The sequence below is a fragment of the Mesocricetus auratus genome, unplaced genomic scaffold (genome assembly GCF_017639785.1).
Source record: "Mesocricetus auratus isolate SY011 unplaced genomic scaffold, BCM_Maur_2.0 Super-Scaffold_100014, whole genome shotgun sequence".
In the NCBI taxonomy this organism is placed as follows: Eukaryota; Metazoa; Chordata; class Mammalia; order Rodentia; family Cricetidae; genus Mesocricetus; species Mesocricetus auratus.
The window spans coordinates 40,507,857-40,520,428 of NW_024429197.1; the positions used below are offsets into that span (position 1 = coordinate 40,507,857).

The 12,572-nt window shown below is 40.8% G+C and overlaps 1 protein-coding gene across 3 annotated transcripts in view; it reads right to left on the bottom strand.

The window, feature by feature from the left end:
• Atg4c (autophagy related 4C cysteine peptidase) overlaps positions 1-12,572 on the bottom strand; it is a 69,362-nt gene that overhangs the window by 44,339 nt on the left and 12,451 nt on the right. For 2 of the 3 annotated variants that reach the window (XM_005074327.4, XM_013116495.3), the window contains exon 2: positions 1,837-1,971. In XM_005074327.4, the coding sequence (XP_005074384.1) occupies positions 1,837-1,912 (76 nt within the window). In that variant the 5' untranslated portion in view covers positions 1,913-1,971. Of the gene's footprint in view, positions 1-1,836; positions 1,972-5,974; positions 6,035-12,572 lie in introns of those variants that run through there. The other variant, XM_040757116.1, reaches the window with a different exon arrangement.

Here is a 12,572-nt window from a genome sequence, read left to right on the forward strand (position 1 = left end):
CCTCCTTCTAGAATAGAAAGTGATTTTGTGTCACTGTATATTAGAACTATGTAACTTGATTGCTTGCTTTGTTTTGCTTAGGGCTTCACAGTTAAAAGATTGCCTTGAATCTCAAAACAGACTCTGGAATTTTGAACAGTGTAGGGACTGTCAAAGGCTATGGGTACATTTAGAGACAGACTAAAGTGCATTTTGCATTAATGAGATGAAAATGAGACTTTAGGGACCAGGGGTGGAAGACGACTTAAATAGATTTGTTTGGGTGTCAAGTTGACAAGAGGGGGAGTGCTGCACCCTTCCCCCGTGGGGTTCTGCTGACCGCTTGTTAGTTGGAGCTTTTAGCTAAACACTACTCATCCCCTCCTCCCAGTAAGGCCTGCATGCAAGTTCCTGTTTTATATCCAGCCTTTGTCTAAATGCTAATTCCTGTTTTGGGCCCACCCTTTGCTGGAGGGCCCTGGGAATGTAGGCTTCTATCTCAGGGATTTTCCACCATGCCTGCCTTTGGTATTTAAGGCTCCACCCTTGTAATAATAAAATGCCATTCTCCTTGTAAGAATGAGCCACTGTCTTTGTCTTCATTTTATATCCTTAGCCCTGAGCCTCGGATCATTGTGAAGTATGGTAGCGGCGTAGCCATGAACACACAGGCGGCTCGCTACAGGCTAATTTTTTTTTTTTTTTTTTGGTTTTTACGAGACAGGGTTTCCCTGTTTTGTTTTGGAGGCTGTCGGTCCAGCCTGGCCTTGAACTCTCAGAGATCCGCCTGCCTCTGCCTCCCGAGTGCTGGGATTAAAGGCGTGCGCCACCACCGCCCGGCCAGGCTAATTTTTAATGTCAACTCGACTAAACGTGTGTGTGTGTGTGTGTGTGTGTGTGTTTCCAGAAACATTTCACTGAGGGGAAATAAATACCCTAAGTCCCTAAGTGTTGGTAACACTGTTCTGAGATGCAGTCCCAGACTCAGGAAAAGGGAGTAAGCACAGGACACACCAAGCACACACTGGTCTCACTCTGCTCCCTGACCACAGGTGCAATGTGGCTGCTGCCGCCATGACACACACTTACTGGAGTGTGCTCTAGACTATGAGCCCGACTAACCCGCTCCTCATTCACATTCCTTCTTGTCAGACATTTGTTCAAAGCAACTAAGCAAGCACTAAAACCGGAATGCAGCCTAAGGACTTCTCCCTCCCTGAGGGCTTCATCACCCCAACAATCCTGATTAGATTTGATTGTTTGGATTTTGTTTGCCAAGAAAACGCTAAAAGTAAAGTCCAGGGGACTTCACCTAGAAGAAAGCCACACATCTTGGCAAATGAACTTGACACCATCTATTTTGTCAATTCTGCCTACTTCCTGGTTTACATATGAAACTTCCTGAAACTGAATTCAAGGAACTTGAGAAGTTTTATAGCCTGGACAAATTCATATGCACATAAGCCATGAGGATATCAAAATATTCTACCAAATTAGAAAAAAATTAGTTCCATATCACATATTTACTTCTTTGGTGCCTCCCACCCCGAGGGAGGGTCTCATATACAGTCCTCACTGAGCTGAGCTTACTATATAGACCAGGCTAGCCTTGAACTCATAGGCTTTCCTGTCTCTGCATCCAGAAATCTGGGGTTACAGATCATACCCACATTTCAATACAGCGTATTTGAGTCTCTAAGCAATGTCCATGAATATATTCCACTTTTTTTCAAGAAGCTCTAATCAGCACTGTTGACATTCTGACATTCCATCCATACCCCATGACTATTCCAGTCATAATAATACAGTATTTCATTCTCAAGTACACTTACACAATGCTTAAGCGACAGTACTTACTGTATTTCATGTTGTTCCAAGCAGACATAAATTTAGTTTTTAGTTTGTCAACTTCATCTGTTCCTGAAGCCTCCATATTCAAATTCTAAAGAAAAAGCCATCACTTGATTCCATTCTTTTATAAAATTCAATGTACTAAAAGAAAAAATAAGGAAAATAAGTAAACAACACCTATTATATGGCGCCATTCTGCTACAGTTACTTAAATAATTAAATGTAATTTAAACTGAAAATAAGCAAAACAAGCTGAGGCTGTAGCTCAGTTGGTAGAGTGTTTGCATAGCATGTACAAGGCCCTGGATTCAATTCCAAGCATTGCATAAACCAGGAGCTGTGACCCATGCCTGTAATCCCAGCATTGGGGGGGAGGTAAGAGGATCAGAAGTTCAAGTTCATCTTCAGCTGAATTCAAATTTGAGGCTAGACTAAACTACAATAGACTTGTCTCAAAAAAGAAAAGCATCTTTTCATTTACACTGCTTTTCTAGAACATGATACTCTATAATTTAACTATATAAAGCATATAATACAAACTATGCAAAATAAAATTATCACTTAACCAAACAATAATGTCCCAATAGCTCACAAGTAAATATGACTAAGTAAGTACCTGAAAAACACAGCTCAGCTTTAACGCTTATAAGAATACCAAGGCTTCTTTCTGTTTGTACATAGAGAAGCTGATTGGAAACTTTCTAAAATGTTGGCTCTCTCATCTGGATACCAACAATTTTTTTTAATCCTCTCATTTTAGCTTCATCTGGAATTACAGGCACAAGCCAAAACCCTTAGCTAAATCTCTCAAAAATCATAAAACTCGGGCCAGTGAGGTGGTTCAGCAGGTCACAGGTGATTGCTACCAAGCCTGGCAACCTGACTTCGATTCCCAGAACCTACATGGCTGGTGAACAAAAACGACTTCTGAAAGTTTTCCTCTACACATCCACTGTAAACACACACACAATAAACAAATAAATAACAAAACTATTCAAAATCAAACTGCTGAAAATACAAGCATACCTGGTTTGGGTTAAGCTCTTAACAATACAACCAAAACCACTCCAACTGAAGAGTTCGAGAGCCGGGCGTTGGTGGCGCACGCCTTTAATCCCAGCACTCGGGAGGCAGAGGCAGGCGGATCTCTGTGAGTTCGAGGCCAGGCTGGATCGACAGCCTCCAAAACAGAGAAACCCTGTCTCGTAAAAACAAAAACAAAAAAACAACAAAAAAAAAAAGAGTTCGCGAAGCCATGAAATGGGTAGCCTTGTTCCCACGTGCTCTACCATGTTCTGCCCTGCTATGGTCCAATCACTAAGGTCCAGTAACCACCCATTGGGACCTCCAGAAGCAGTGATAATAAAGAAAATGTCAGAAAATGCCATGAGAAATCCGGCCTGGGACCAAGAGATGTTAATGTGATAAAACCCCACTGGTGCTGGAGAGTGCTGGGCCCAACACCCAAATGGTGGCTCACAATTATCTGTAACTCCAGTTCCAGGAGACCAGACACCACCTTCTGGCTCTGCCAGCACTACCTACATGTGGTATACAGACATACTCGGGGGTCTGTCCAGCAGCAGCTGACAGGAAGCAGGACAATCACAGACTCCTCCTACCACCTCTGCAGGTGAGAACATCAAGGAAACCTGTCTTTAGCAACTGAAAAGACACTTGAAGGGAAACTGATGGTAGCCTGATGTGGTGGGAATCCCGGATTTCAGGACACTGAGGCAGGAGCATTGCTCAGAGTTTAGCCTGGTAGTGAGCTGCAGGCCATCCTGTGGATATGAAATGGACAAAAGAATGGTACTTAACCATTCAAATAAGAAAGTCAGCTAACTGTGCAAGCACAGGCATGCAAATGTGCGCGCACACATACACACACACACACACACACACACACACACACACACACACACACACACACACAGGCCAGCACCTTGCTGAATTTGAAACCTGGTAAAATGAATCAGTCATCTATGAAACTGAAAAACATGAGCCTGGCAATAAAATTACAAGATCTTCAGCTCAAACAAGCAAAGGCAAGCTGTGAAAAATGGCACAGTGTGAGAATCTGTTGTCAAATAGGTGTGGCCAACCATGGTTTCCTGTGCTCTGGGTGAACGGGAACTGGTGATATACTACTACTTTGTAAAACTGTGTTCAACTGTTGATAACAAAACTCATGTGAGCTGGGAATGATGGCGTGATGACACACAGGAGACAGAGGCAGGCAAATCTCTGTGAGTTCAAAGCCAATTTGATCAACATAGTGATGTCTGGGATAACCAGGACTATATAGACCCTTGTGGGAACTCATTCCTCCTATACCCTTGGGGCACCAGGCCTGGGGTGTGGCCTTATCTGCTATGTAACAACTGATAAGCTTGGGGTAAGGTCTCTCTAACTCTGCTCATGCTTGGCATAGTGGACAGGATTATGTACACTATTGTGTTTTCTTTGAATTTTTTGACTGTTAATGGGCTAACTACACAGAGACATTTGATGGTGGGGGCTGCTAAGCTAAACCAAGATATATATTTTAAAGGTATCTTGACTTCAAAATTTGAGTCTAAGGATATGTTGCTTTGTAAAAGAGGTTCTACTTTTATTTCCACAGAAGATGAAAAGCTGTGGATTCCTTCCAGGCTAATATGGTTTGATCAAACAAGAACCCCTTAAACAATGACCCAGGTGATCCAACATTCATAAGTTTTAGGACTTCTGGCTGAGATGACCAACTACACAAAATGCCCCAGTCAGGATCCCCATAAGATTAGTAGCACCCCTCAATCAGCAGGAAGTAGTATAGAAAACTACATCCCAATTCCCAAAATGATAGCTTATAATGTTTGTTTTCATTTAAGGGGTTAGCTACAAATTGTTAATGGTCATAGTCTCTACAGAAAAAAAAGGAGGATATGATACAGAAATGAAGAAAAAAAGTAGATTATTGAATCTACTTTAATAAAAAAAAACTTTAATCTTAAGATACTCTACATTGGTATGGATTTTGATTTATTGATACAAATATAAAGTCAATTTTGTTCTGCTATTTGTATATTTCTACTCTTGTTTAAAGGTATTATGTTTATGCAGCTCATTTAAAAGTATAATGTATAGTTAAGAAATACAAATTAATAGTCATCTATAATAGTCAAACTTATAAACATGCTAGTTAGGTTTTCTAGATATACAGAGATATAGTAAAGATGGATAGGTAATCTTCAAACACTTCAAAGACCTACAGAATATGGCATTTAGACTTTTCTCGATAGTGAGACACATCTGCTCCTGGCAGCACCAATTACTTCAAAAGGATGATGGGCATTGAAGAAGTTCCTTATGGAGTTTGCTCTCAGTGTGGCAAGAAACTGCTCTTGCCTGGACCGCTTGGCTGTACACTATATAAACTGGATATGCAGGAACCACAGAAAAGTGGCTACTGAGCTTTCTAAAACAAAACAGGGTGGTTATTCAGGGTTCCTGCTTCACCCAAGAAGCTGTCAGATATTCTGCAAGACACAGAAGGAAGCAACTAAAAAACTTTGCCAGTACAAGGCAAAACAGATCTTCAAAATTCCTGCTTCACTGAGAAGTCTACCAGATAATATGGGCCTGTAGGCTGAAGATGGATGCCCCAACATTGCAGAAAAAACTCTGGGTGACAGTCCAAGCAGCCAGATATCTCTGTCATTTCTAGAGTTTTGGAAATTGCTTACAATGCACTTCCTGTTTACTAAACTAATATTATATCCTTCTGGGGTATTTGATAGAGTTGAAGACAGATAGTTATAATAATAGTTTTCCTTAGTTATGATAAAAAATAAATTAGATATAAAACTTTAGATTCACAAAGATAGGATAGGTGATAGAATATTTTGCCAAATGCAAATAGGCTAAATATTGTAACTGTAATTCTTCCTTCATAACTAACTTGTGTAAAGGGAAGCCTTTTTCTTTGCTAGCCGCTTTGGTTTATCACCCATCAGTCGCCTGGGCTCTGCCACGTTGTAGTCCCCAAATAACACACAAGCTGCTGTATTAATTATGAAGCTGTTGGCCTTGCTTGTTTCTTACTGGCTAGCTCTGACTTAAGTATTTACCCCGTAATTGTTAATCTAAGTATTTCTCTTACCGGAGCAAAGTTCCGGACTTCCTACCCCATGGCGTTACATCTTGACTCTCTGTGTGTCTCCTTCCCAGAGTCTTCCTGGACTCCTAGTCCCACCTATCTTGGTTCCCTATTGTCCAACAGTGCTTTATTGACATATACACAGGACTTCCCCAACATCTCCTCTTTTCTGTTTAAACAAAAAGAAAGGTCTTAACTTTAACATAGTCAAATTATATATAACAGAACAGTTATCAAGTAAGAACATAGTTACAATATTTTAGCAAGATTTAAAGAGAATATCATCCATCCCATTCTTGTGAGTCCAAAGTTCTATATGTAGCTTATCTTTTATCATAACTAAGGAAAACTATAATTATAACTATCTGCCTTCAACTCTATCAAAGACCACAGAAGGATAATATATAAACAATAGGATTGACAGAGACATCTTGCTACCTGGACAGTCACCCAAAGTTCCTCTGTAATGTTGGGGCATCCATCTTCAGCCCATAGGCCACAATGTGTCCAGAAGATTTCTCAGCAAATCAGGAAATTTCAAAACTGTCCATCTGCATTGGCAGTCTGTCAGTCATTTCTCTGTGTCCTGCAGAAAGTCTCGTAGACTCTTCCATGAAGTAGGAACCCTGTAAGACTGAGTTCAGCAGTCACTTTCCTGTGGGTCCTGCATGTCCAGTTTATACAGCAACAGTCAAACAGTCTAGGCAACAGCAATTTCTTGCCCAAATGGCTAATCTTTCCATGTTGAAAGCAAACTCCATAACCGAGTTTCTTCGATGCCCATATTCCTCTCAGACATAATTGGTACTGCCAGGAGCAGACATTTCTCATTGTCAAGAAAAATCCTAAACCACTTTAAATGCCATTTTCTGAAGGTCTTTGAAAGGTTTGAAGACTATCTATTTCAAATATATCTCTGTATATCTAGAAAACCTAACTTACCTAACTATAAATTCTATCTATAGTCTGTATTCAATTATGCATTACGTTTTAAAAGATCAGTATAAGCACAATACTTAATCAAGAGGAGAAATATACATATCACAAAATTGACCTTGAATTTGTATCAATAAATGAAAAACCATACCAATACAAAGTACTCCTTTCCATACTATAATCCTCTTTTTCCTTTAAGAAGAGATTGGTTGTGATCATTAACCAATTATAAACAATCCTATTTAAACGAAAACAAAGATTTATAAACAAGATGGGAATTTGGATGTCGCTCATTCCAAACTGCTTCATGCTGGAAGGGGGTGCTGTTCATACCATGGGGATCATGACAAAACTCAGAAGTCCTTATTTTTGGGTCTGTAAAGCTGTATCATCTTAGCTGTTTCAGTTGTTGGAACACTTGGTCCACTGCTTCCGGGGGTCTTGGTTCGTCAAACCACAGAAGCCTGGAAGGAATCCTCAGCTTTTCATTTTCTGTAGAAACATAAACAAAAACTCCTTTTCCAAGTAACATATCCTTATACTTAAATTTTGAAGTCAAGGCATTTTCAAAAGATATAAGTTGAATTAATTCAGCAGCATTTATAATCAAGTGTACTTTAGCAGTTGTTCCTTCCTGAGCAATTAAAAAACTGAAAAACACAATAGCATACAGTATCCAGACTTTCTGTGTATTTTCCATCTTTACGTGGCTTATTTATCTATTATTATACTTTTATTTCTTTATTTATTTGAGACTGGGTTTCTCTTTGGAAATCCTCCTGCCTCTGCCTCTGCCTCTGGAGTAAATCCTACTGGCATGCGCCACCACAGCCAGCTTCTCTATTTATTTCCCACTATGCCATTTCTTTTTCTCTCTCAATCTTACATATATTTTTAAACACACTGTAAACCTTTAGAGGTTTTTCTTCATGCAAGTCTGACTTTACTGTAAATCTTTATGTTTTTCTGGCCACGTGTTTTATCTGTTAAAACCGCGGCTGTTTAAACTGCAGTTTTTCCAAGATGGCGGGCGTAAGCATGACTCCAGCTGCCGGCTTGGAGATGTGGTCACTGCCACTTCCAGCTGTGCTTACACACCTCTCAATTGTTAGAAGAGCCTCTTAAAAGAACCTTGCTTTTTTTTTTTTTATGCTGAGGAAGACTCCCTTAAGCGAGTGACATGAGTCTCTGCTTGTCGCTAGCAAAACAGAGCCCACCTGAGAAAAATGCTGCTACCAAAAAGCCCATGCTTTTCTCCGTTCTTTTTGTTTCTAAAATTCCCTTAAATCTTTTGTCATTCTACGTGGAAATTCATCATCCCACTCCTGATCACCATTATGTAAAGGGAAGCCTTTTTCTTGTTAGCCGCTTTGGTTTATAACCCGCCAGTCGCCTGGGCTCTGCTGCGTTGTTGTCCCCAAATAACACACAAGACGCTGTATTAATTATGAAGCTGTTGGCCTTGATTTTTTCTTACTGGCTAGCTCTGACTTAAGTAATTACCCCATAATTATTAATCTAAGTATTTCTCTTACCGGAACAAAGTTCCGGGCTTCCTACCCCATGGCGTTACATCTTGACTCTCTGTGTGTCTCCTTCCCAGAGTCCTCCTGCCTCTGACTGTCTCTGTCTCTCTGTCTCTCTGTCTGTCTGTCTGTCTCTCTCTCTCTCTCTCTCTCTCTCTCTCTCTCTCTCTCTCTCTCTCTCTCTCTCATTTAAAAGCAGGAAGCTTTCGTCCTGGGGTTTAACTGGGGTCACAGCAGTGGGAGATTTTGTCATCAGAAAAAATAAAAATAACTGATGGAGACGTTGAAATTCAGTGTTTTTACTGCCATCATTTCTCCAGTTTTTTTTTTTAATCTTACAATGAAGACATTACCATGTTTCTAAACAGCCAGTCAGATTCAGCCATTTAGTCATGCAGAAACTTCACATCATTAATTAAACTTCCAGGACAGCTTTGACTAAATTACACAGAGATCTCTTTTGTTAATTCACTAATTGAATTTCACCTTAAAATAAGGGTGGGCCAGGCCAGAGAGATAGCTGAGTACAGTCACTTGCTGAGCAAACCTGCCGTCCTGAGTTTGATACCCAGGCCCGATGATCAACTTCCCAAAGCTGTCTTCTGACCTCTACAAACAAGTCACAGCACACACACCTGAACTCTCTCACACATACACACACAGACATGGAAAGAGAAAGCCTTCCCGCCAGCCTGGTTCCAGAGCCGCATCAGTCCCAAATAAACACACAGGAGGCTATATTAATTATGAAGCTGTTGGCCTTGTTCGTTTCTTACTGGCTAGCTCTGACTTAAGTATTTACCCCATAATTGTTAATCTAAGTATTTCTCTTATCGGAGAATTTTCCAGGCTTCCTACCCCATGGCAGATACATCTCGACTTCCTGTGTTTCTCCTTCCCAGAGTCCTCCTGGACTCCTAGTCCCACCTATCTTAGTTCCCTATTGGCCAACAGTACTTTATTGACATATACACAGGACTTCCCCCCCATCACAGACATATACACAACTGCACTCTCAATACATACATCTCTTTCTTACATGCAGATACACACACACACACACACACACACACACACCCCTACACTCTCAATACATATCACAAACATGCACCTGCACTCTCAATAAATACTTCTCTCTCTCCATCTCTGTCACACACACACACACACACACACCTATACTCTCCATATATACATCACTCACACATACACAACTGTACTCTCAATACATACATCTCACACATGCAATAGCAATATATAATAAATACATATCATGTTTACATATATATACATACACAATATTATATAATATATTATATGATTTTTTAAAGAGCTTTCACCTCTCTGGGGACTGAGACAGAAAGGGCCACCTGGGCTGCAGTTACAGGTCAGCCTGGACCGCAGTTGGAATTTTTCTTTGGACCACCAACCAGCTCCCGAATAAAAATTCCAACTGCAAATGGCACCCCACATTGGGTGCCAAATGCAGCAGGCTTTCTCAGACCCCAGACCCCAGGTCACGACACAGAGCCTTCTTATTAATTCTGAATACTCGGCCTTAGTTTAGACTTGTCCCACTATATATTATGTAGTATATATTGTAACTTATATTAGCCTGTTTCTCTTCATCTACACTGTGCCTCGGGCTTTTTACCTTTCTTCTGTGTGTCCTACTTCCTGCTTCCTCTGTGTCTGTCTGGTGCTGCCTGGCTGGCTGGCCCTAGGCATCCTCTCTTTCTCCCTCATTCTCTCTAGAGTCTAGATTCCTCCTCCTACTCTAACTCTCAGCTCACAGATTTTCACCCTAGGTTTTGAATCTTGAGTTTTATTAAAGCAATAGAAATTTGGTTAGAGCTGCCTTTAGTGGCAGCAACAGAACTATTGTCTGGGGGAAGAGAATTCCCCCCCACACACACACTGCAGCCTGAGCAGCCGGCAGCTAGTAGTTTAAAGGGAAGACACTGTGAGGAACATCAAACAGCAGTAATGGAAGTTTGTGATCAAATAAACGTGGAAAGGTGTTTCCAGACTCTAGGATTTCAATTGAGAATACAATGGGCAGTATTTATCCTACTCGATGTAACAGTCCCTGTTTGCTTGGCCTCTCCACTGGTGTCAGAGACAGACTACTAACTCACCAAACTTGTCCCCACTTCTCCTAGTCATGGGTGGCTAAGTGGTTGAATTTGGGCAAAGAATTGGGGTTAGACATGATCACACCACTTCCAAACTCACATTGTCTCACCCATGCCTGCCGTAAGGATGTAGAGAAATCAAGATCAATATAAGGTAAACATTTTTTTTAAAAAAAGAACTTGACTTGGTTTCAGAAAATTGAAAATTGATCTACTTCAGAACCCAGATATACCACTCTTGGGCATACACCCAAAGGATGTTCAATCATACTGCAAGCACACTTGTTCAACTATGTTCATAGCATCTTTATTCATAATAGACATGTTGTGGAATATTTGTTTAACTATGTAAAGACGTGTTACATTTGTGTCATATGTAAAGATGTGTTGCTGTCTTACCTTGCCTGCCCACGGTACCTGACTGGTCTAATAAAAATCTGAATGGCTAATAGCTAGGCAGTAGAGGCATAACAGGGCTGGCAGGAAGAGAGAATAAGTAGAAGGAGGAATCTAGACTCTAGAGAGAATAAGGGAGAAAGAGAGGGAGACACCTGGGGCCAGCCAGCCAGGCAGCACCAGACAGACACAGAGGAAGCAGGAAGTAGGACACACAGAAGAAAGGTAAAATTCCCTGAAGCAAAATGTAGATGAAGAGAAACAGATTAAAAGAAGTCTCCACGTCATGGTTTGGAGGCTGAAGGTCCGAGAAAACCTGCTGCACTGGACTAAGGAAACCTTGAGTTAAAGAGGAGGAGAAGCATTTCATTAGCCTAGAAGGTGTAGGTCATGACCATTTTCCAGGTGTTTCAATCCCTCTATATCTAAAATGCCTGGCCTGACTGGCCCTGTGATCGGACTGATTTTTATTCTATACAAATTCAGCCTAGAAAAATATTAAAATAACAAACTTTACAACTGCTAAATTTTTTCTTAGAAAGTGTCCATATTTCATTCTTTTTTTTTTAGATTTTAAAACATTATGGACATTAGTAAATCCTTAAATACTTACTACAACTGGTTAACTATCATTTCCATATGGCTATTCATCATTTACATCCTGATAAATCTTTGTTGCTTGAGGTTTTTTTTTTGGGGGGGGGACAGAGTATCTCTGTGTAGCCCGACTGACCTCAAGCTACCTGTCTCTGCTCCCCAGTACTGGGATGAAAGACATGCCACCACATTCAGTGACAATTCTATTCTTAATTGGAGGATAATCACATGGGAAAAGGTGGTAACTCCAACTGTGCTTCATTAAATGCAGACTAAGGGAGCGATATTGGGAAATATTCTTGTACACTGTGTGAGAATGTGCTGCTGTAATTGGTGTAACAAAAAGAGGAACAGCCAATAGCTAGGCAGGAGGTACAGGCGGGACTTCAGGACAGAGAGAACTCTGGGAAGAAGAAAGGCAGAGTCGCCGGTCACAGGCAGAGGAAGCAGCATAGACAGGACAGAGAGACGAGGCAACAACCCACGTGCCAGAACACAGATTTAAAAATATGGGTTAATTTGACGAGTTAGGAACAAACTTAAACTAAGGCCAGGCTTTCGTAATTAATAAGAAGCTGCATGTGAGCCGGCGGCCCTGATGAGAAAGTTCGTCCACAGAGTGAGATGAAGTTTACTCTTAAACGTTACTGTTAATGATACGCAAGGCAGAGTGATGACTAAGCAGGGTTCTTCAGAGTCATTTTTCTGTCCGTATGAATTAGGATAGTTGATAGATTATAAACTAAAAAGTAAAAGGGGTATTCAAACCAAGGTCGTCGAAGATCAGGGGAAGGTAATCAGACTCTGCCATTCCACAATAGATGGAATATTTTATCCACTGGGGATGTAAAACCTGAAAGCAGCAGACAGAACCCTGGGGAATGACTGAAGAGAAAACATCTTCGTCACAGTGGGCAGATGCCTGCATTCCTTCCCCAACTGGCATTCTGTAGCAAAATGAAACACAAAAGTTGCTTCAGAATTCTTAAATTGTATGTATTAATATTGTGGGGG